Source organism: Chrysochloris asiatica, unplaced genomic scaffold (genome assembly GCF_000296735.1).
Source record: "Chrysochloris asiatica unplaced genomic scaffold, ChrAsi1.0 scaffold00043, whole genome shotgun sequence".
Taxonomy (NCBI): Eukaryota; Metazoa; Chordata; class Mammalia; order Afrosoricida; family Chrysochloridae; genus Chrysochloris; species Chrysochloris asiatica.
In genome coordinates, this window is record NW_006408561.1 from 18,287,173 (window position 1) to 18,313,461 (window position 26,289).

At 40.8% G+C, this 26,289-nt stretch overlaps 1 protein-coding gene across 1 annotated transcript in view; it reads right to left on the bottom strand.

Annotated features, from left to right (window-relative positions):
- SLC7A14 (solute carrier family 7, member 14) overlaps positions 1-26,289 on the bottom strand; it is an 87,179-nt gene that overhangs the window by 12,330 nt on the left and 48,560 nt on the right. The window contains exons 4-6 of the mRNA XM_006861829.1: positions 18,459-18,605; positions 12,376-12,584; positions 9,232-10,109 (exon numbers count right to left, since the gene is read on the bottom strand). Of these exons, the coding sequence (XP_006861891.1) occupies positions 9,232-10,109; positions 12,376-12,584; positions 18,459-18,605 (1,234 nt within the window). The remainder of the gene's footprint in view (positions 1-9,231; positions 10,110-12,375; positions 12,585-18,458; positions 18,606-26,289) is intronic.

The following is a 26,289-nucleotide window of genomic DNA, read 5'->3' on the forward strand; positions in this document are numbered from 1 at the left end:
AGCAGCTGCCAGAAATTCTATCCTTCCTTCCCAAATGTGGTTTTGGGGCACATTGATATCACATTGGTGCTTGGTGAATTTCAGGCTCCCATGCCCTCTGCTCTGGACTATCTTAGGCTGCAGGGTGGCACCTCCCGTGCCAGTGAGTGGCAGTTTCTGGAGGCGAATCTGGAATTTGTGCTATCAGCAAGGTTATAAAAGGCACTCAGGGAGTTTCCAGCTGCCTGATAGCTGGGACCGCAGCCTGAGTCAGAACAGGTTCACATCATCCTTTGGCATGTAAGACCTCGTTTGTCCATACTGGAGGACAAGAAATCATTTTCCTTTGTGAAAAGAGTAGCAGGGCCCATTTCACTTGGATTCATCCAACATTTTCTTACATCATCTGTAAACAGCAATCACTTCAAGGCTGGACACTGGCTGGTGCAAATGGTTAGGCACTCAGATATCAACGAAAAGATTGGAGGTTGGAGTCCACTTACTAGGCACCTGAGAAAAAATGTTTGGTGATCTCCTTCTGAAAAATTAGCCATTGAAAACCTTATGGAACATAGTCCTACTCTGATATACAGGATCACCATGAACTAGAATCAACTCTATGGCAATTGGTTTTTGGTTTTATAGATGAACAAATTGGGCAAATCTGCTGCACAAGACCTCTTTAAAATGTTGAAGAACAAAGATGTCAGTTTGAGGACTAAGGGACACCTGACCCAAGCCATGGTATTTTTAATGACCTCATATGCATGTGAAAGTTGGACAGTGAATAAGGAAGACTTTAGAAGAATTGATGCATTTGAGTTATGGTGTTGGAGGAGAATATGAAAGTGCCATGGGCTACCAAAAGAACCAACAGATCTGTGTTGGAAGAAGTGGAGCCAGACTGCTCCTTAGAATCCATGATGGCCAGACTTGGTCTCTCATACTTCAGACGTATTGTCAGGAGGGACCAGTCACTGGAAAATGATAACATGTTTGGTAAAGTGGAGGGTTGAAGGAGAAGAGGAAGACCCCCTAGTGAGATGGATTGGCACAGTGCCAGCAGTAGTGGGCTCAGATTTAACAATGATTGTGAGGTTGGCCCAGGACCAGGCAGTGTTTTGTTCTGTTGTGCATAGCATCGTTATGAGTCAGTACTGACTCAATGGCATCTAACAACAACAACAACAACAACAAGTTGAGGTCCCAAGAATTGAAGCAACTTTACTAAGATTTAAGACAAGGGGGTGGCAGAACTATAACTTGAACCTGGAAGCTGCTTGACTCCAAAGGTGAAGGTTCATGCCATATTCCCATGTTTGAAAAATCTCTTTGGTGCTGTGCAGATGATAGTGGCTAAATAATTTATAGGGCCAAGTGGAAAATGAAAATGTGATGCTTCTTGGTAAAAAATATTAAGACTCTCAAGATGTCAAAAGTAGAATATAAAACTAAGCATGAGGCACTCTAAGCATAGGGCCCTATATGACTGCAAAGTCATGAAGCCAGTTTGATATTATGTGTTAATCCACACAAACTTCATATCAAACACTCTGATCAAATATGAGTCTGTTCAGAGGCACCCTGGGGGAGTGGCAGTGGTTGCAGGTAGAAAAACGAGTGTTTTGGAGTCTAGTGCTAGACTGGAGTCCTGGTGTGGCACTATGGGCTAATGCACTGATCTTCAAGGTCGGTTTGAACAAGGTTGGTGGTTCAAGCTTACCAGCCACTCCTCAGAAACCCTATACAGGGTCACTATGGGTTGGAACCGACTCGATGGCACTTAACAACAATAACAAGCGATAGACTAGATTGTACCTAACTACAACAACAGAGAAAAGATTGAAGTTGTCAAGGACTTCATTCTTCTTGGATCAACTATCAACACTCACAGAAGCAGCAGTCAAGAAATCAAACGATGTATTGCATTAGGCAAATCTGTTGCACAAGACCTTTTTAAAGTGTTGAAGAGCAAAGATGTCAGCTTGAGGACTAAGGTACGCCTGACCCAAGCTATATTTTCAATAACCTCATATGCATGTGAAAGCTGGGCACTGAATAAGGAAGACCGTAGAAGAATTGATACTTTTGAGTTATGGTGTTGGAGGAGAACATTGAAAGGGCCATAGGCTGCCGAAAGAACAAACAGATCTGTGTTGGAAGAAGTGCAGCCAGAGTGCTCCTTGGAGGCCAAATTGGCCAAACTTCGTCTCTCATACTTCGGACATATTGTCAGGAAGGACCAGTCGCTGGAGAGGGATATCATGTTTGGTAAGGTGGAAGGTCAGAGAAAAAGAGGAAGACCCCCCAATGAGATGGATTGGCCAAGTGGCAGCATCGATGGACTCAAGTGTGGCAACAATAGTGATGTTGGCTCAGGATCAGGCAGTGTTTGGTTCTGCTGTGCATAAGGTTGCTATGAGTCGGTACCAACTCGATGGCACCTAACAACAACAACAAACTACAACAATGGACTCCTGGTATGGTGCTGTGGGCTCAGCACTGGACTATGAACCAGAAGGTCATCATTTCAAACTCACCAGCTGCTCCTTGAAAACCCTGTACAGGGTCACTATGAGTCAAAATTGATTCAATGGCACTACAACAGCAGCTAGCAGTAGGTCTGTGACCAACTTTTTGTTGTTCTGAGCATATAGTTACCATTTTGAAGTTTCAATTTATTCATCAGTAAAATTTAGAGGGAGGAGTGGAGAGGTGGTAAAGTTAATACCTCCTAAACTTTAGTTCTTTGTATACCCGGTTTCCAGTATTGCTGTTAGGTACCATCAAGTTGGTTCAGACTCATAGTGACATTATTTACAAAATAACAAAACACTACCTGCTCCTGCACCATCCCTCACAATTGTTGTTATGCTTGAGCCAATTGTTGCTGCCACTGTGTCAATCCATCTCCTTGAGAGTCTTCCTCTTTTTGGTGGACTTTCTGCTTTTTCAAGCATGATGTCCTTCTCAAGGGACTGGTCCCTGCTAACATGTCCAAAGTATGAGAGACAAACTCTTACCATCTTCGCTTCTAAGGAGCATCCAAGACAGATTTGTTTGTTCTGGCCATCCATGGCACTTCAATATTCTTCTCCAATACCATAATTCAAATGTAACAATTTTTCTACGGTCTTCCTAATTCATTGATTAACTTTTACATTCATATGAGGCAACTGAAAATACCATGACTTGGGTTCGGCACACTTTAATTCTCAAGTGATATCTCTGCTCTTGAATACGTTAAAGAGATCTTTTGAAGAGATTTGTCTAATGAAACATTCCTTTTGATTTCTTGATTGCTGCTTCCACAAGTGTTAATTTTGGATTTAAGCAAAATGAAGTCTTTGACACCTTCAATCTTTTCTTCATTTATTACGATGTTGGAGTCCTGGTGTGGTGCTGTGGGTTAATGTGCTAGACTGAAAATAAGTTTTGAACCACAAGGTAGGTGGTTCAAACTCTCCAGCTGCTCCTCGGAAACTCTATACAGGATCACTGTGTGACGAAAACAACTCCATGGCACTTAACAGCACCAATAATCATGATGTTATTTGTTGGTCCAGTGGTGAGGATTTTTGTTTGCTTTACATTAAGGTGCGATCTATATTGCAAGTTGTGGATCTGCATCAATAAGTATTTTAAGTCCTCTTCACTCTACCAAACAAGGTTGTGTCATCTGCATATTGCAGATTGTTAATTAGTCTTCCTCCAATCCTGATGATACCTTCATCTTCATATACTCCAGCTTCTCAGATTATTTGCTTAGCATACAGATTGAATAAATTTGGTGAAAGTACACAATCATCTTGCACATGTTTCTGAATGTTAAATCTTTCAGGATCCCCTTGTTATGTTTGAACAACTGCTTCTTGAACTATGTACAGGTTCCTTATGAGCACAATGAAGTGTTCTGGAATACTCATTCTTCGCAATGTTAACCATAGTTTGCTGTGATCCATACAATTGAAAGCGTTTGCATAGTCAATAAAGTACAAGTATACATCTTTCAGGTATTTTCTGCTTTCAGCCAAGATCCATCTGACATCAGCAATGATATCCCTCATTCCACATCGTCTTCTAAATCCAGCTTGAATTTCTGGAAGCTCCCTAAATCCAGCTTGAACTGCTGCAACCATTTTTGAATTGTTTTCAGCAAAAGTTTGCTTGCATGTGATATTAATGACATTGTTAGATGATTTCTGCATCCCATTGGGTTGCCTTTCTTTGGAATGGGTAAAAATATGGATCTCTTCCAATTATTTGCTGGCTTCCAAATTTCATAGAATATAGATAGCGTCCAGTGCTGAATCAGTTAATTGAAACATTTTAATTGTTCTTCTGTTAATTCTTGGAGCCTTGTTTTCCATCAATGCCTTCAGTGAAGTTTAGACTTCATCCTTTAATACCATCGGTTTTTGACCATATGATACCTCTTGAAATGAATGGTTGACCATCGACCATTATTCCTTCCATCTTCTTTTGATGTTTTCTGCATGAGTCAATATTTTGCCCATGTTGTTGTTAAGTGCTGTCAAGTTGAGGCCGACAGCATAACAAGTGTTCCGACTCATAACGACCCTGTATAGAGCTTCCAAGGAGCAGTGGGTGGGTTTAAATTGCCGACCTTGTAGATTGAAGTTCAGAGCTGATCCTGTATTACCACACCAGGAATCCTTAACCGAGCTTTGCCAACTGTCCAGAGACACTCTACTCTGCCAGCAATCTCCTCCATGGGCCATGAAGCTCACTGAGCTGACTCCTGCCAATCTTGTTTTGCTGCATTTGCTGCTGCCATTCTCTGTAACTGCTTCTCACTGTCTCCAGTGTTACTGCCCTTGGTTTCCTGGGTCTAGGAGGTTCCCAGTACAATGGCCCTGGTTCCAAAGAATGCACTCTGCTCCTGTATCTTGGGTTGGATCCTTTTAAATTTGTTGTTGTAAAGTGTCCTTGAGTCAGTTCCAACTCATAGTGTCTCTGTATAAGGTTTACAAGGAGCAGTTGGTAAGTTTGAACCACCAACCTTGTGGTTAGCAGTCTATTGCTAATCCTACATTTTGCCCATAGAATCCTTCAATATTGCAACCTGAAGCTTGAATTTTTACTTCAGTTCTTTTGGCTTGAGGAATGCTGACAGTGTTCTTTCCTTTTGCTTTTTTAACTTCAGGTCTTTGCACATTTCATTACAATATTTGGTGTTGTCTTCTCAAGTTGCCCTTTAAAATGTTCTGTTCCATTATTTTACTCTCTCATTTCTTTCAGTCACCTTAGCTTCTCTACATTCAATAGCAAATTTCTGAGCCTCTTCTAATATCCATATTGTTCTCTTCTTTCTTGCCTATCTTTTTAATGATCTTTTGTTTTCTTCATGCACAATTTTCTTGATACCATCCAGTAACTCTTTTGGTTTTCAATTGGTAGTGTCTAATATATCAAATTTGTTCTTGAGACAGTCTCTAAATTCAGGTGGGATATACTCAAGATCTTGACTTTCACTGACATGTTTTAATTTTCTTCAGCTTCAACCTGAACTTGCATATGAGAAAATAATGGTCTGTTCTACGGTCAGCTCTTTGCCTTGTTTTGGCTGATGATATTGATCTTCTCCATCATCTCTTCCCATTGTTGTTGTTGTTAAGTGACATTGAGTCGGTTCTGACCCATAGCAACCCTGTATAGGGTTTCCAAGGAGCAGCTGGTGAGCTTGAACTGCCAACCTTGCAGTTCAAATGACTTTGCAGTCTGGCGCATTAACCCACAGTGCCACACCAGGACTTGAGTTCTGTGTATTCCATCCAGTGAGGTCCATGTGTATAGTCACCTTTTATATTGTTGAGAAGAGGTATTTCAATGAATAAGCCATTGGTTTTGCCAAATTCTATCATATGATCTCCAGTATAATTTCTATCACCAAGGCCATATTTTCCAACTACTGATCCTTCCTCTTTGTTTCCAATTTTATCATTCAAATCATCAGTAGCTATCAATGTATCTTGGTTGCATGTTTGATCAGTTTCAGACTGAAGAAGTTGTAGAATTCTTCAACTGCATCATCATTGGCTTTAGAGGTTGGTTCATAAATTTGAATAATAGTGGTATTAGCTGGTCTTCCTTATAGGTGTATGGATATTATCCTATCAGAGATAGCATTGTACTTCAAGAGCATCTTGAGATTCTCTTTTTGATGATGAATGTAACACCATTCCTCTTGATTTTTCAATCCTGGCATAGTAAACTATATGATCATCCAATTCAAAATGGCTAATACCAGCCCATTTTAGCTCATTAATGCCTAGAATATTAATCTTTATGCATTCCATCTTCGACAACTGCCAATTTTACTAGATCCATTCTTTGCACATTACAGGTTCCAATAATTAATGGATGTTTGCTATTGTTTCTTCTAATTTTGAATTGTGCTCTATCAACAAATGAAGGTCCTTAAAACTTTGCTCCATTCACATCATTAAGGTCAACTCTACTTTAAGGAGGCAGCTCTTCTCCACTTGTATTTTGAGTGACTTTAAACCTGAGGGGTCATCTTCTGGTTCTACAACTGACAATGTTCTACTGGTATTCATAAGGTTTTCAGTGGCTAACCATTTAGAAGTGGTCTGTCTCTCCTGTATAGTCTGTCTTAGTCTGGGAGATCCACTGTAACCTGCCCACTATAGGTGACCCTGCTCATGTTTAAAATACCAGTGGCATAGCTTCCAGCATTGCAGCAACACACAGCAACAATGGTAAGTCAAAATGACTTATATGATGAATACATTAAGGGATTTAAAAAAGTTCATGGACAAATTCCATTGCATATCAGTTCTATTTTTAACAAATATTTTGAAGTCCCTTCATATATAGGTTTTAAAGAAGCTATTTCTACATATACAGTTATATATCTTATATAGATATACATGCATATAGTAGAGCATACAACCACTCATTCACCAATTTCCATCAATTCTGCTTCATAGTGGCCCTATTTGGCAGAGTAGAATTTTTCCCTAAGGCTTCTGAGACTGTAAATCTTTATGGGAGGAGACAGCCTCATTTTCTTTCCATGGAAAGGCTGGTGGGTTTGAACTACTGACCTTGTGGTTAACTGCCAGACACTTAACCTAATGCTCCTCAATATAACAAACAAGGGCAAAATGATGAAAATTTCTTAATCCTAACCAAAGACCTTGAGTGAGAGAATGAATCACTGGGCTATGGATCATAGTCTTAGGGGGTACCAAAATCAATTGGTTTACATAGTACACAAAGGCAATATTCTACATCCTACTTTGGTGTGTAGCAATGGGGTTCTTAAAAGCTTGTGAGTGGTCATTTAAGGTGTCTCCCCATAGGAAGCAAGAGGGGTGAGGAAAATTAAAGACACAAGGAAACAATTAGTCCAAAGAATGAATGGAGTACATGAACCCCAGTCTCCAGGACACTAAGATCAGAAGAACTAGATGGCACCTGGCTACTACTGCTGATGGCTCTGAAAGGGATAACTACAGGAGGTCCTGGGTAGAGTGGGAGACAATGCGGACCAAAACTCAAAATGATCAAAAAGGACCAGGCTTACTGGTCAGGAGATTGGAGGAACCCAATACAATGGCCCTAGATCATCCTTCTGGTCTGGAATGGCACTCACCCTTCTGGCCCAATTTTCAGCCAACTGTAGCTAGATATATGCAGGGGATAGCAGCACTAGTAAAGCATGCTCACAATGGAATGGTCACCATTCAAGATCAAAGGAGCAACATTTACCAAAGGACAAAGTTGAGAGAGGATGGGAAGAAGGGTGGAAAGGAAATAAGAATCACAGGGAGAAAGTGGAGAAACTGTTGTTTTATGGAGTAAATTGTAGCTATTGAGATGAAACAAAGTGTATGATTTGTTGAATGTAAAACCAATGATCTGCTCTGTAAACCTTCATTCAATTTACAACAAAATGTTTAAAACCGAAAACAAAAAAGCATTATCATCATTAGCATTATCATTGTTGTTGTTAAGTGCCATTGAGTAGGCTCTGACTCATAGTGACCCTGTATAGGGTTTCCTAGGAATAGCTGGTAGGTTTGAACTGCTGACCTTGTGGTCCGCAGTGCAGTGCTGATCCATAGTGCCACACCAGGAGTCCAGTCTTCCTTATAGGCATATGGAAATTACCCTATTGCAGATAGTGTTGTACTTTAAGACAGATCTTTCTTATTTCTCAAAGTACCTAGAAGTACTTATTTCTAGAATTACTTAGGGTCTTCATTAGCTAAGTCTGTTATCAGGCTTATTAAGTTATATGAGGAAAATAACATAATGGCTATGACATTTTAAATTAGTCTTCCCCTAAACATTCCTCCTAAGTTAGCACTAGCAGCAACCCCTAGCAAGCTCACAAACATCAGTGATCCTCAGATATTATAACCATGTAATACAAGTATGATATAAATTGGCCACAATGTAAAATTAGAAATTTTGGAAGAAGTACAAGACTTCTTGAAGTCAATTAAATTGATGCTGGGAAACAGCTCTAATTCACACACAAAGCTGTGGACAATTGGGGATCTGATAGAGTCATTAACAGAAGTTATTAACAGAAGCAGAGATGACCAGTAAGGATGGGAACTTCACAAGATAATGACTGAGATATCAACAGATGAAGAAAGGATGTTGGGAAATACCGAAAAGCTCTCTAATATTTTGTCAAACATGAAGGGAGGAATGTTAAATGGTGCCATGATGCAATTTTGTCAGAAAAATTATGCCATAGAATCCATGCTTTATTCATACTTTGTACATTTTATAAATGAAAGCATGGTTATTATTTTAATTAAATTTTGTCAAGGGTAAGATCAAATACACTTTTCATAATTTTTAGTATTCAAGATAGAATTACAATAAACTTTTTTTCACTTCTTTTCTACTTTGATTATGCTATTTTGGTTATTTTTTTATGTGGGTTCAGTTTAAGTGGAGTTTTCTGATAATAGTTATTCTACTATAAGAAGAACTCCCAGAAATGGTGCTCAATGAAGTGATGGATTGATTAGCATAATTCTTTCAGAGCCAATGACCAAGCCCTTAACAGGCAGAAAGGGTCAGTTCACTGGCTTTATTGATTCTAATGTAAAAAGCAAGAGCCCATAGAACCAGCCAGATTTCTCTTAGAATAGAGATGCCTAGTCCAGTTAGGTGGTAATTTTAGGATCAGCCTATTCCAGGCCTTGAAAGGGAAGTCTCAAGGTTCCAAAGGAAGTTGCTTACCCACAAAGCACCAGACTGCAAACCGGATCCATGTGATGGTGGAGAGCTTTAGCATGAGATAGATGTTCACCAGCATGGCAAAGGCAGGCACAAAGGGAAGGCAAGGGGCCATGTAGGGCAGCTTCTTGGGGTTCTCTGGCTGCTGCAGGATCACAAACACCAGGGCGCAGATCAGCAGCACCATCAGAACAACCAGAAGAATGGCCCACCAGCTCTGCTCTGAGATGTAGTCGGAACCAAAGATGATGAAGGAGCAGAAGATGAACATGAGGATGAAGAGCAGGAGCACGCAGATGGTCACCGTGTGCCCTGTGGCTGCTGTGGGTCGGTCCATTTTGCCTGGAAGACCCAGCCGAATCCTCATGGTGTAGTAACGGGGCCCAATGAGCTTCTTCAACTTGATGAGATAAATGTTTTCAGATTCATCCGCTTCTATGCCTGTGGTCATATCTACAGTACCATAGTTGGGGTGGTTGACATTGTAGGCTGATTTGTCTGATTTCCCTATGAGCATCTCATTGTCTCCTAAGGATGGTAAGTTCTTGGCCCCACATGTGTTAGTGGCTGGACCAGAAAACTCTTCCCCTTCACTCACAGGAGAGCAAACTTCCTTCTCACAGTCAGCTAGAATGCCCTCCTTCTTCTTTGTGTGCTCCTCAGACAAGAACTTCACAAAACCATCAATGTTACTTTCTGGTTGGTATCGAAGGAGTAAGACGCAGACAGAGACCAAGGTGTAGGCAAGGAGGGTGCCGATGGACATCATTTCTATCAAGTCTCTTAGGCTCACCAACAGTGAGAGGAGAGCTGCCAAGAACCCCGACACAATGCAGGCCACCACTGGTGTCTCTGTGTAGGAACTTACGTGAGCCAGAAACCTGGAGAGAGATGCAAGAAGAAGGTTAATGGTGGCTACAGATGGTGATTGACTCCAATATGGCATAACTTGAGGTTCTGCTCCTCCAATTGGCTTCTCCTGTCACTACTCTAAATATAGCTGTTCTCCTAGCCGAGGATTTGATTTCTGCAAGAACAGTGTAATTCAAAGAGATTCTATTTTAATTTTCAGATTCTGAGGCAAACTTTTTCCTTAAAGTCCTTACTTCAATCTGTGTGGGGGCATACAGAGACCTAAGCTGAAGCTCAGGCTTTGCCAGGAAGAAGTGATGGTCCCAGAAATCACACACCTGCTTGGAGGTTTTCTAGGCTCATAGTATCCAAAGTGGGTCAGCACCATCTGGGAGAACTTGTTAGAACTGTGGATTCAAGTTTCACGGTCCCCCGCAGCCCCTGTCTACTACATCAGAATACCTGAGGGTGGAACCTAGAATGCTATGTTTAAAAAGACCTCTAGGGGATTCTAATACCTTGAGAAGCACCATCTATAGCAAAATCATAAGGATTTAGCTGGCAAACTAGCATAGTTATAAAGAACATGTGTTCTTGAGTTCAGCTTTTATCAGTTGAAGAAGAGAAAACCAACTTGGGTGATTAAGTGCAAGTACTTTTTTTCAGCAGTTCTAGTAGGCCTCAAGGAGGCTGCCCTCTCCTCCTGTCGTCCACTCCCTCTCCTTTTTCTACTCTTTGCTTACTTTCACGATTCACATAAGCACCAATATCTTTTCTCTTCATTTTCTTTGACAGCAGGAAAACCTTTGGATGTGTGAAATGGTCACACCTCCCCCATGGCCAGCCTCTTCTTGATCTGTCCAGCTCCCCCAACATGACAGTTCTGATCTGGTGATGACCAGAGTGTGTGGGAACTAAATTTTGGGGAAGAGGAAGTGGAACAGAAGATGACCACTCCGGAGATAATGTTCCTGAGACAGTTCTGTCTGTACCCTTAAGAGCCTCTTGGTCTCCGTGGTTTACTCCTTGCTTTCCGTACTTCTGATGGCAATATGGGGTAAGCATTGGACTTCTAACTGCAAGGTTAAACCCCCAAGTCACTCTGAGGGAGAAAGATGATACTGTCTGCTTCTGTAAAGATTTACAGTCTCAGAAACCATCCATAGGGTTTCTATGAGTTGGAATCTACTCGATGTTAATGGGCTTGGTTTGGGTACTTAGAGAAAGCCTTCCCTAAAAGCACCTTACACTGCTTTAAGCACATTGGGGACTGGGAACCAAGAGCTGGGCCATGTCTGCTTTGTATCTACTGTAGCACATAGGTCACTTCATGGCCAATGTAGGGGGATGGACTAGATCTATTGATATATTGATGTTGTTAAAAGACTTCAAAATAATTTTTAGAGGTTTCAGGTGCTGAAAGCATATATAAAGATATAGTTAAAATTTTTATCTTTAGAGTCAGACTGTTCTGAGTGCAGATCCTGGTTTGTCACTTAGCAGTTGGGGGATTTGCAGAAAGTTTTTCCAACAGAATTCTCATAAGAAGTGAGATTCTGTATATAAAGCATTGCACATACATAAATGTTCAATATGTCATGAAGCTGGTCTAGGATCAGGCACAGCTTTGTTCTGTTGTAAATAAGATCGGAGGAGTTGGAGTTGACTCAATGGTAACTGACAGTAGGCTTGTTTCTACTGTTATTACGTTCAGATCAGAAAGTCTTAACCTGTGTTTTATTCTTGCCTTGAGCTTTTAAACGTCAGAAGGGCTGTGGTGAGAACGACAATTACCACCCGATGGGAGGGCAGGACTAAGAAATCCTTGGGGTGGGTTCTTCCATCTTGAGGCAATTTGGTCAGGTTCAGCAATTTGTCACTAGCCACTTCACAAAGGAGTCCCAATATGGCACAGTAGGCTAAACATTGGACTGCTAACTTTAAGGTTGGTGATTCAAACCCACCAGCCACTCCTTGGAAACCTTATAAAGGCTTGTTATGAATCAGAACTGACTCGACAGCACTTAACAGCAACAATCTTCACAAAGGAGTTCACAATGTCAAACAGAAGGTGAGGAGACAGTTGGGGAAAATATCAATTTGTGCTGAATCGAAGGACTCAAGAGTCAGACCAAGAGGATATTTCATAGTGTGAGCTCATTTCATTCAAACCCTTTGCCAGGATATATAACAGGTGCCATGGCCTATGTGAAAGACACTCATATCAAATTACAGTCAGACTGATAGCAGGTGACAAGACAAAGCTGAATGCAGTCCACAGAGCATAGCACTTACCTGAAAAGGAGCCCATCACCAGCCATGGCATAAATGACTCTCGGCATTGGGAAGAGGGAGCCCAACAAGCTGACTGTCAGTCCTGCCACGGACCCAATGGCCACTATGAATTTTGCAGCATAGAACCCATGTGCTACAAACATCTCCATGAGCGGGGATTCCGTGTCAATAGCATAATACGGCACCATCAGAGTTAAGATCATGCTCACCTGTTAAAACAAGAGAAGACATGGCTGGAGGTAGAGGAGGCCGAGGGATGCCCCAGAGTGGGGACAGAGTCTTGACTTGGAGTCAGAAACCTGCAGACCAGCTTGAACCTGCTACTTTCCAGTAGGTGCATTTAACATAGACTAGTCATTTGGCCTTGGGGCTCTTGGTCTCAATATTTTCTTCTTAGATGTGAATTTATTTGACTGGACCAGATAGTTTCTGCTATCTCTTTGTGTCCCTTTGTTATTTTAGAAATAAATATGAAGGCATTTCAGTCCCATTAAAGCAGAGCTACACAGACAGTTCAACTCAAAATGAGGATAAACAACTGTAAACATCCATTAACATTCAGAACATGGAATGTACCAAGTATGAATCTAGGAAAATTGAAAGTTGTCAGAAATGAAATGGAATGCATAAAGATCGATATCCTAGGCAGTAGTGAGATGAAATTGACTGGTATTAGCCATTTCAAAATATGAAAATGATATGGTTTTCTATACCAGGAATGACAAATTGAAGAGGAATAGTGTCACATTCATCATCAAAAAGAACATTTCAAGATCTATCTTGAAGAATAATGCTGTCTGTGATAGGATAATATCCACATGCCTACAGGAGTCCTGGTGTGGTATTGTAGGATAAGCACTATACCATAAGGTCAGTTTGAACCACAAGGTTGGTGGTTCAATCTCACCAACTGCTCCTCATAAGCCCTATACAGGGCCGCTGAGTTAGAACCAACTCAATAGCACTTACCAACCACCACCACCACCACCACTAATTTCTTCAGTCTGAAATTGATCAAACATGCAATAAAGAAGTATTGATAATTACTGGGGATTGGAATGCAAATTTTGGAAACAGAGAGGAGAAATCAGTAGTTGGAAAATATGGCCTTGGTGATAGGAATGATGCTAGAGATTGCATGCACGAATTTTGCAAGACCAATGACTTCTTCATTGCAAATACCTTTTTTCAAACAAAATAAAAGGGAACTATACACATGGACTTCACCATAAAGAATACACAGAAATCAAAGTGAGTATATTTATGAGTCCTGGTGTGGCGCTGTGGGCTAATGTGTCAGACTGCAAAGTCGTTTGAACTGCAAGGTTGGTGGTTCAAGCTTACCAGCCGCTCTTTGGAAACCCTATACAGGGTTGCTATGGGTCAGAATCGACTGGATGACACTTAACAACAGCAACAAATATCTATGAGAAGAGATTGTAGAAAAGCTCCATATCATCAGCCAAAACAAAGGCCAGGCCAGACTGTGGAACACACCACCCATGGCTCATAGGCAAGTTCAGGCTGAAGCTGAAGAAAATTAAAACAAGTCCATGAGAGACAAAATATGACCTTGAACATGTTCCACCTGAATTTAGAGATCGTCTCAAGAACAGATTTGGTTCGTTAACACTAATGACCAAAACTCATAAGAATTGTGGGATAACATCAACAGCATCATATAGGAAGAAAACAAAAGACCATTAAGGAGACAAAAAAAAAAAAAAAAAAGGAAAAAATACCAAAATGGATGTCAGAAGAGACTCTGAAACTTTCTTTCCAGTGTAGAGATGCTAAAGAAAATGGAAGAAATGAGGAGGTAAAAGAGCGAAACAGAAAATTTCAAAGGGCAGCGTGAAAAGACAAAGTCAAGTATTATATGAAATATGCAAAGACCTGGAGTTAGAGAACCAAAAGGGAAAAACATGCTCAGCATTTTTCTAGCTGTGTAAATTTAAGAAACAATTCAAACCTTGACTTGCAATATTGAAGGATTTTATAGGCAAAATATTGAATGATGCAGAAAGCATCAAAAGAAGATAGGAGGAATACACAAAGTCTCTGCACCAAAAAGAAATGGTCAGTGGTCAAACATTTCAAGAGGTAGCATATGATCAAAGGCCAATGGTACTGAATGAATAAGTTGAAGGTACACTGAAGGCACTGGCATAGAACAAGGATCCAGCAATTGATAGAATACAAATTGAAATCTTTCAAGAAAGTGAGGCGGCACAAGAGGCAGTCACTCATCTATGCCAAGAAGTTTGGAAGACAACTACCTTGCCAACTGTTTGGAAGAGATCCATATTTTTGTCCATTCCAAAGAGAGATGACCCAAAGTAATGCAGAAATTATTGGACAATATCTATATCACATGCAAGTAAAATTTTTCTAAAGATAATTAAATAATGGCTGCTGCAACAGTACGTTGACAAGGAACTTCCAGAGGCTCAAGCTGGATTCAGATGAGGGTGTGGAACAAGGTATATTATTGCTTACATCAGATGGATTTTGGATGAAAGCAGAGAATATCAGAAATATGTTAACTTTTGCTTTATTGACTATGCAAAGACTTTTGATTGTGTGGATCATGCTACGCTTTGGATAACATTGCAAAGAATGGGTATTCCAGAACACTTAATTGTGCTCATAAAGAATCTGTACAAAAACCAAGAGGCAGTGTTTCTAACAGAACAAGGGACACTGAATGGCTTAAAATCAGGAAAGGTGTGCACCAGGGTTGTATTCTTTCACCATACTTATTCAATCTGTATGCTGAGCCCATAATCTGAGAAGCTGGATTATATAGAGAACAACGTGACATCAGTATTGGAGGAAGACTCATGAACCACCTTCTGTATGTGCTGGACTGCAAAGTCATTTTGATCTCCAAGGTCAACAGCTACTCCTCGGAAATCCTATACTGGTTCACTATGGGTCGGAACCAACTCGATGTTACTTAACAACAACAACAACAATATATACAGATGGCACAACCTTGCTTGCTGAAATTGAAGACGACATAAAATACTTACTGATGATTACAACTCAATGTAAAGAAAACAAAACTTCTCACCACTGCAGCAGTAAACGGCATCATGATAAATGGAGAAAAGATTGAATTTGTCAAGGATTTCATCTTGTTTGGATTCACTATTAACACTCATGGAAGCAGCAGTCAAGAATTCAAATGATATATTGCATTAGACAAATCTGCTGCACAAGACCTCTTTAAAGTGTTCAAGAGCAAATATGTCAATTTGAAGACTAAGGTATGCTGAACCCAAGCCATGGCATTTTCTATAGTCTCATATCCATGTGAAAGTTGGACAATGAATATGCAAGACCATAAAAAAATTGGTGCACTTGAGTTATGGTGTTGGAGAAGAATATTAAAAGTACCATGGACTGCCAGAAGAACAAACAAATCTGTTTTGAAAGAAGTTCATCTAGGATACTTCTTAGAAGCCAGGATGGTGAGACTTCATTTCTCATACTTCAGATATATTATCAGGAGCATGCTTGGCCAGTGAGAAGGAGGAAGACTCCCAACAAGGTGGATTGGCACGGTGGCAGCAGCAACAGGCTCAAGCTTAATGGCAATTGTGAATTTGGTGCATGCCCAGGCAGGGTTTCATTCTGTTGTGCACAGGGTCGCTATGTGTCAGAACCAACTTGATGACACCTAACAACAACAGCAACACTGAAAATTCAAAACAGAGCTGAATTTACCTGCTGGATGGAGCTGTAGTCAATGGCACTGGTGCCAGGACCTGTAATGGCATGAACATCCTACCTACAAGGACAAAGCTGTCATTTGTTTTATACTTTGAGGATACTTCAGGGTCTTATCTGTATTCCTTCCCATTCTGAAGAGCAGAGGTCTAAACTTCAAAAAATTAGTGCTTTGGTATTCTTGAGGACTATGGCAGTTGGCCACAGCTAATTGATGAATGGGACCCAGATGAGGGCTCCTATTTCCATTTCACCCTGGAAACTTAGTCCTGGGAGCTAGACAGGCCAAGAAACAAATTATGGCCTCACGATGGAAATCCAGTTTTGCTCTGGGTCTGTAAGATTACTGTATGTTTATTCAACCAGAGTCAGTCAGCTATGAGCCCTCATGATCTATCATCTCCTTTCATGTATCATAGACATCCCTTCCTTCCGAGTTTACTGAGGCAATGGAATTGCCAGTCACCTGGGGCTCCCCCATTCTTGTCATCAAGAGAAAGTTCATAGCCTAGAAAGAGAGAGAGTGAGGGCATTTCTAGACCCTTCTCTTGCCTATTTACCAAGAACCAAGGGCCTTCAGTGATGCTGTGGGCCTCTAGGGAGGATAGTAAGAGGTAACATTATAGCCCAATAATTGGACTCTCTTCTCATGGATGTGGACCAGCCTGCTGATGAATACTAGACCAAACAGTCCCTGAAGCATGCAGTCTAAAAGAGAACATTTCCCAACAACATCACCACTTACAATGGGCTAGGGTGGTTTGGAAGAGAGTGAGACTAGACTGATTCTTATAGCAATTTGTCCATGAGAGCTGGGTGGGTAAAAGTCTGTAAGCGCATGGAAGTACTCTGTAGGCTGTAATGTGCTAGTCTAAGGAAGGAATTGCTATTATGAATTTTGTTGTGTGTGCAGCAAGGGTCAATTTCCCGGAGGAAGGGGAGGTATGAGGAAGGAATCAAAGAGACAATTTAGGGCAGAGTGCCTCTGCTGCTTCTGGGTATCCTCTCCTGTACTGCCTACGCCCACCTCCTGCAGAGATGATGAAGATCTGGAGGAGATAAACCGTGTGCATGGAGGTGTACAGGGCAAATGATAACTGACCCACCCACAGAAAGCTTGGGAAGGCAACTGGATTTTGATAAACTACATTCAAGGCTGCTTTTATGTTTTCCTTTGGTTTCCAGAACATCCTGCTAGCAAATTGTCTTAAAGATCAACTGTTATTGTTGTTGTTAGATGCCATCGAGTCTGTACTGATCCATAGCGACCTTACGCACAGCAGAATGAAACACTGCCCGATCCTGGGCCGACCTCACTACTGTTGCCATGCTTGAGCCCATCGATGATGCACCTGGCCAATCCATCTCATTGGGGGTTGTCCTCATTTTCTCTGAAACCATCTATTGGTGGTTGCTAAAAGTTTTTTTTGGAGGGTGGAGTTGGAGGAGAAATGCTTCTCTCATGCTATTGCAAGCCTGACAAGGCCCACTCCCAGTTTCTGGCTCTTCACTAATGTGGTGACCAATGTGAGTGGGACCCTCATGACTGGGGAGTATTGTGAGATCACACACCTGTTGGCTAGTTCACTGGTTCTCTCCATTGCCAGAGGTTAAGAGGGATGTTAGCTATGGTTGAGATAGGAATTGAGGGGTAGGGGAGTGGTGGATTGAGAGAGGAAACCTCAACAATGTGAGGAGTGTCTTGGGGGTGTGATGGGGGAGCCAAGGCTGAAGGCTTCATTCGGAGGCTTCCCCTTGTCAGGGAAACCCAAGAGGTGAGATTGAGTCTGTGTGAGAAGAGTCATCAATAGTTGAGAGAAATTGCATTTGCTCACTTGAGATTTAAGAGGAAGGAACTTCCTAGAAGACAATGTAGTCCCTCTCCCCAGGAGCCTTGCCTGTTAGCTCTTCACTGCAGGGAAGCTCTCAGAAGACAGAGGAGCATTGAGGAGTGTGCACAGAGGCCTACAATGCCTCTGCTCGCACACCCACCCGTTACTGCCAGCCTATGATCTGAGCTTCTTGGCCTCCATCCCACTCCCTGCACACCGGTCCCTGGGACAGCAGCTGACAGGGGTGGGGAGGAAGAGGCTTGGGTGGAGAGGCTGGAAACCAAGGCTGAAGAGGGGGCCTGGACTTCTCATTTCTAGTTTGGAGTCCTGCTTTCTTTCTTTTCATCAGTACATGTGACTGTATAGGGCATGAGACATGTGCATACTAACACCAAAAAGACACAAGCAAAGGACCATTTTCTGACAGAGAAGGGTGTACCATGTCAGGACCACACATTAAGGTTGAATATAGAGAGGCTATGAGTCTTGTGCACTTTCCAAGCATATGGTACTTACAGATACATATGCTGTCAGGCAGATGATCAGGGAGGCAGTGATAGCATAGGGAATGGATGTGTTGGGATTTTTGGCTTCCTCTCCAGTGGTGGCGATGATGTCAAAACCAATGAAAGCGTAGAAACATGTGGCTGCCCCTTGCAGTACCTGTAGGGATGACAGCATTTGTCAGACTCAGAATGCCAGATCTGAAATGTGGAGTCCACAATTTTCCAATGTCTTGCTCACATGGCTGGTGGCAGAGGGGATGCTAATGGTGAGCATGGTGACACAGGTGACTAATCCCTGAGTTCTGGCTGCCTTTGCCTTCTAGCTTTGTGGCTTGGAGAAGTCCCTCATGTATGAATTGGAGATAAGAAGAATTATGCCCCAATACAAACTGAATCATTGAACAAATTCAAATCTTTCTTTTTTTTTTGGAAATAAACCCTAAAAGGAAACCAGTTGCCATTGAATCAAATTTGACTCATGCTGACCCCATGTGTGTCAGAGTACAATTGTGCTTTATAGGGTTTCAATGGCTGATTTTTTAGAAGTAGATTGTTAGGTTGTAAGGCACTTCTGGATGGATTTGAACCTTCAACCTTCTGGTAATCAGAAAACAATTCAACTCCTTGTATCATCCAGTGAATAAGTGGTGCATAAATAAAGTAATACATTGACTATCTGTATTTTCTTGGGAGTTCATTAACCTCTGTGTGCTTTAATTCAGTGGTTCTCAACATTACCACAGGCTATTTGGAAATGTAGAGAGGTAGTTTGTGGGAATGTAGAGAGTTAGTTATAAAGAGAGGAGGTGGGCACTGTTGTTAAGTACAGTTGAGTCAGTTCTGACTCATAGCAACCCTGTATAGAGTTTCTGAGGAATGACTGATGGGTTTGAACCATTAATCTTGTGATTAGTAATCCAGTGTTTATCCTACAGTGCCACATGAGTACTTCCAATTTCCATTAATACCCCTGATATAGTAACTTTCAGAGTTGAAATGATAGGAAAGATTTTTAGATCCTCAGGTATCCTATTATCTTTACTGAGAAGACAGGGTAGAGACAAAGTCCGATTTTCCTGTTCCTTTTGAGGACTTGGCTGACCTGGCTGGGTTGTGAGGCAGGAGCAGGTCAGTGTACAGCTGGGCAGTGACATCCAGTAACCTCTGCCTGCATATCTACTGACAGGTGCCCATGAGACTTCAAGGATTTTAAGTCACGATGTCAGTGAAAATCTTTGATTGAGGAATGTGTTACTTTCTTACAAAGAATTTATGGAAGTTTAAATGAAGTTTCCCCACAACAGAATACTGATTATTCACTGAAAATAAACATGCATGTCTTTCTTTGTTTGCTTAGGGGAAGGTGAAAGGCTTTTTCTGAATTTGTGTGTACAAAGTAAGGGAACTTGGCAGGAAGCAAGCTTGTATCAAGGTCCAGATACTGTTCACTATAGAGTGGGCCATGTTTCGTTCTTTTCTCCATGTTATTAGGTTATAATGATGAAATTCAAAACATGTATGAAGTCTTAAAAATTTCACTGTCACTCTGAAAATGGGTAGTGGTAAAAAATGAAATGGGACCCATAAAGATTGATACTCAGGTATTAGTGAGCTGAAATGGACTGGTATTGGCCATTTTGAATCATTCATATGGTTTACTATGCCAGGAATGACCAATTAAAGAGGCATGACATCACATTCATTGTCAAAAAGAACATTTCAAGGTCTGTCTTGAGGTACAATATTGTCTGTGTTAAGATAATATCCATACGCCAATAAGGAAGGCTGGTTTATACCACTATTATTCAAGTTAACCATTAAAGCCAGAGATGATGAAATTGAAGAATTCTACAATGTTTTCCATCTGAAATTGATCAAACATGCAATCAAGATCCATTGATACTTATGGGTGATTGGAATGCAAAAGCTGAAAGCAAAGAGCAACAATCAGTTGGAACATTAAGGTGATAGAAACATGCTGGAGATCGAATGATAGAATTTTGTAAGATCAACAATTTATTTATTACAAGTAACTTTTTTTCAACAAGATAAAAGAAGGCTACACATATGGACTTCACCAGATGGAATACACAGGAATCAAATTGACTATCTCTGGGGAGAGACAAGAGTGAAGATCAATATCTTCAGCCAAAACAAGCCAGGAGCTAACTGTGGAATACACAGTCAATTGCTCATATGCAAGTTCAGGCTGAAGCTGAAGAAGATCATAAGAGCCAAAATACGATCTTGAATATATCCCACCTGAATTTAGAGACCATCTCAAGAACAGATTTAATGTGTTATGGAAGAACATCAAGAACATCATATATGAAGAAAGCAAAAGATCATTAAAGAGATGGGAAAGAAAGAAAAGACCAAAATGGATGCCAGAAGAGACTCTGAAATTTGATCTCCGGTGTAGAGAAGTTAAAGCAACTGAAACAAATGAAGCAAAAGCAGAAAATTTCAAAGTGCAACACGAGAAGACAAAGTATTATAATAAAATGTGTAAAAACCTGGAGTTAGAGAATGAAAAATGGAGAACCTGCTCAGTGTTTCTCAAGCTGAAAGAACTGAAGAAAAATTCAAGCCTTGACTTTTGATATTGAAGGATTCTATGTGCAAAATATTGAATGAAGGAGGAAGCATCAAAAGAAAATGGAAGGTCAACAACAACAAAAAAAGAGGGTTTTTTTCTTGATTAAAGAAACAATCTATGATAGTTTAGTGGGGAGTAGAAAATTATACAGGCATTGACATGGGTGACGGGCAGATAATATACAACCGGAGGGAGGTTGGAGGTTGGCAGAGGACAGATGGGGGTGGTGGGAGACAGGGAGGTATGTGGTGGATAAAGTGAATAGAGGTAAATGCTGTTAACTGTTTGTGCATGGAGGGAATTGCAACCATGTAATGAAGCAAAGTATATGATTAGCTGAATGTAAAACTGATGATCTGCTCTGTAAACAGTAGAAAAAAAAGAAAAAAAGAAGCAATGGTATTTTTGGTGTGATGGATGGCTTTTAAATGGCCTTCCTAGCTATTATCTGTTTGTTGTTAAGTGCTTTTGAGTCATAGTGACCCTGTATAGGGTCTCCAAGGAGCAGCTGGTGGTCTTGAACCACAACCTTGTGATTAGTGACCTGCTGCTAATCCTACAGTGCCACACCAGGATTCTCACCAAATAATTGGTTGGAATTATGCAAATAAGATGCTTGTGACCTCCCAAGTTGGTTGGACAGCTTGCTAATAATGCAAATAGGGTGCATGTCACCCTTGTGTAGTTGGAACCATGCAAATAAGGTACATGGGACCCTAACAAGGAAATTGGTCAATTTTGACATCCTGCTAGTATAGCCTTTGGTTTTAGGGGTCCCTGCACTGAGAACCTTCTAGATCCAGGAGGTAGAATTTTAGTACTGGAGATGGCATGAGATGGTGAGAAGCAGTGAAAGGAAACTGGTGGCAGCAGATCCAGCAGACCATCATGAGAGGGTGTGGCTCACAGAACCACCCAATTACAGTAGGGTGCCTCTGGACACTTGGCTATGCTCACCAACCCAAGTACAGAGTAAGAGCACTGAGCTCCTTCAGGCAGGAGACTTGCTGGCAGAGTGGGGTATCTCTGGGCAATCACGCTAAAGAGTTTTGTAATACTTGCTTGTAAAGGACAGAGGCCAGCTGGACCAAGAGGTCCAAGGGTCCCAAGGGGTTGGGGTCAAGGTCAAGGGAGAGGCCTGTCTGTGGGTACAGCCAAGACATTGAATACATTGAAATACTCTATTTTGAGTTGTAATCTGATACTTTTAATTGTAACCTGATACTTCCCTAATAAACCCCATGATCCTGAGTTAATACAACAACAACAACAAAGAAGATGGAAGGAACACACAGAGTTACTGGACCCAAAATAATTGGTTGATGTTCAATATTTCATGAGTGGTATATGAAGAACTGATGATATTGAAGGAAGAAGTCCAAGCTACACGGAAGTCATTGGCAAAAAACAACGCTCTTAGAATTGATAGATTATAAATTGCAATGTTTCGACCAACTGATGCAGCACTGGTAGTACTAACATGTGTATGCCAAGAAATTTGAAAGACAACTACCTGGTTAACTGATTGGAAGAGACCCATCTTTGTGTCCATTCTGAAGAAAGGAACATGACTCAATACAATCTGGAAATCATTGAATAATATCATTAATATTACATGCAAGCAAAATTTTGATGAAGATAATCCAACAACAGTTACAGCAGTACATCAACAGGGAGCTGTCAAAAATTCAGCTGGATTCAATAAAGGAAGTGCAACAAGAGATCTCATTGCTGATGTCAGATGACCAGATGGATCTTGGCTGAAAACAGAGAACGCAGAAAGATGCTTACTTGTGCATTATTGATTATGCAGACATTTGACTGTGTGGATTATAACAAACAATGGATAACTTTTCGAAGAATGAGTGTTTCAGAACATTTAATTGTCCTCATGAGGAACCTGTACATAGACTAAAAGACAGTCACTAAAACTGAACAAAGGGATACTGAATGTTTTTAAAATCAGGAAAGGTGTGTACCAGGTTTGTATCCTTTCACCATAATTACTCAATCCATGTGCTAAGCAAATAATCTGAGATGCTGGTTTATATAAAGCAGATTAAAGGAAGACTCATTAACAACTTTCAATATGCCGATGACACAAGCTTGCTTGGTGAAAGGAAAGAGGACTTACAATACTGGTGAAGATCAATGACTACAGCCTTCAGTATGGATTGTGGCTCCATATAAAGAAAACAAAAATCCTCACAATTGGATCAATAAACAACATCATGATAAATGGAGAAAAGATTGAAATGGCTAAAGACTTCATTTTGCTTGGATCCACAATAATACTCAATGAAGCAACAGTTAAGAAACCAAACAATGCCTTGTATCAGGCAAATCTGCTGCAAAAGACCACTTTAAAGTGTTCAAGAGCAAAGGTGAGGCAGAAATGGAAAGCGATATGCAAAAGATTGAAACAAGACCTTCACCTTACGCCTTATACAAAAACCAACTCAGCATGGATTAAAGACCATCCCAATGGCTAACCCCAACAAGAAGTAACCAGCCAGTGGTCATTTGGTGTACAAAACAGGGCATAAAGGATGGAGGGTGAATCTGCAGGCTGGAAGCAAGTAGAGAAAAAGCAGTATATCTACCAAGGTCCAACAGACCCTTGCCAACAAGACAGATTTAAACAAGCAGATTATCAAAGAGAAGATAATAAAATTAGCAAAACAATCAAACAAACAAAATTTGAATTTTATATTTGAATTCATTTGAATGAGTTTTTCTTTCTTGCAAGCAAATGATCCCTGATTGGTAATTGCCAAAAAGCTATGAGATGAAACTGTGCTTTCCATGTTATTCTATGCAGATCTCAGAACTGGCCACTAGATATGAGAGAGGGTACAAGGCACTCAGGGTGAGCATCTGCAATAAAATGTGCACGTGATCATTTGTCTTTGTGTTCATTGACACTGCCCTAACTCTTTCCTTTCATGTTTCACTTAAGTAAAAAATAATACTGTTTAATTTGATGATATGACCTGAAATTACTTTCCAAAGTAAACCTGGTATAGTTCCTCAGAGAGGTGGTCCAGAGTGGCTTGATCTATCCTGCTGTAGAACTTTGTAGGGAGTGGCACGTGCTTCAGTTGTTGGAGGGCTGCTGTTTAATTAGTTGTCAGAAGTAATGTCATTAGTAACCTGTTAGTGTGTGTGGTCCCTAAATGCTGCCACCCTGTGCTTTGCTGATATTTCAGAAGCATCTTGATGAGACAGTTCTCTCATGTGCCTTGGCCTGTCTGCCAGATGCCTAAGAGATAATTAGGACCCTTTATTTTATTCACTCTCAAGGTAACAAGACACAACTCCAACTTCAAGAGAAATTTCTGCCACCCTCATCCTTCAGCTCTATTAGCAACCTGCCCATAGTGTCAGTGACACTGGAATGTGATAATAGTTTTCAACAAATGGATTCAGATGTGGAGAACATGAAAAACAACTTCTCTTTTGTTTGGAGGCTGTCAGCATTCCCTTCCAATGCTTGCCATAGTCCATTTTCCTGGGAGCTATTTGTGCTGGTGGAGTATCATATTTGGTTAAAGAAAAACCATAAGATAGCATCAAGAACAAATAACATAAAGGGAATACACATCCAACAATGTTCAGGGACTGAGGAATTGCAGATGGAAGCAGGGGTTCAGCTGCGGGCCAGCAGTTACTTGATATAGGGGAAAATGTGTGTGTGTGTTTTTTTTTTTAAAGCTCTTCAAGACCAGAGAAATAGTTGACCCAGAACCTGTAAGTGAGTAAACCATTCCTTAAGATATTTTCTTTGGAAAGAAGGGGTTGGTGCAGAGGAAACAGTGGGGCTTATGAGGGGTCCATAGCCAGAAGATACATTTCATTAACCCTTTCAAAGTACTGCAGAATTATGTTTCAAATCATATAATGGCATCCTTATAAATCAACCTACCCTTTTTAAGTAGGCTTCCCTCCACCCATCTACTTAAAAAGAAGAGAAGAATGAAATAAATTGGAACTCTTTATTAGTCCCCTTTTTAGGTAGTTTTCCTTAAGCAGTGAAGGAATTCATGTAGCTGCCAAGTAAGCAACATGCTTTTATTGACTGTTGTTAGATAGTAGAGTGGGGAATGTGTTTATTAACTTGGCAGAGGACATTAAAAAACAGGATCTAGACTCAAAATGGCCTTGCTGGACTGGGAAAATGACCTGAAATGAAAATGGAAGAAGAATCGGTCCAAGCCAGTTCATTAGGGAAGAAGCTTACTATGCAGAAACCCAGGGTCCGTCAGATAGCAAAGAGAATGAATTGGCCTCCTTACACTGGGCTCAGATGACACATTTAGTTGTACCCACTAGGGGTGATGGATTTGTACAAAAACATTCAAAATTCCAGATAAGCTTTTCTTGGTAACCAATGGCAAGCCTACTCAGAGTAGTGGGTTTGAGTTGGAGTGAGATCAGTGGGCAAAGTCCTAACCTAGGGAGTAATGGAATAAATACAGGTTTTGGCTCATGTGAGACTAGGGTTGAATTCTGGCTCTTTCACTTAGTTCTAAGTCTATGACTTTAACTTTCAGTTGTTTTGATGTGAAAGTGGGGAGATCATTATACTATTCTTCAGGGTTGTGGTGAAGAGTAAATGAAAACTGTATATGAAAGAGTTTGTCACAAGAGAAATGTTAAATACATGTTAGGAGAGGCAATCTTTCTCCTTTATGCCTGGCTTTCTATCTTCTTTCTTGTTCTACAAAAGCCATTAAGAACTTGCAGTGATGCATAAATGGGGAGTCCCTGTGTTGGGTAGCTCCTTCTTTGATGAGAGGGGCTGGAGCCCCTGAAATGGAAAGAAGAGTCTCCAAAAGAGAATAAAGACTTCTGAACAAAGCACTGAGTGAAAGGTTTAAAAGGCTTGTTCAACATTCTCAAAATAGGCGAAGGATGTGTACAGAGTACACAAACTCCTTCTACTCTTTATGTGGGGCCTAAATTCAAATGTGTGTCATTTAGGTGAGCTATTAAGAGGAGCTCTGGTAGCGTAGTGGTTACGACTCGGGCTGTGAACCGCAAGGTCAGCAGTTCGAAACTACCAGCTGCTCCGCGGGAGAAAGATGAGGCTTTCTACTCCCGTAAAGATTTACACCCTCGGAAACCCTGTACAGGGTCGCTATGAGTCGGTTCCGACTCCACGGCACATAACAACAACAACAACAATTAAGAAGATTTTAGAAATTAAACATGAACTTAGTAATGTTTAAGAAGCTTAAAA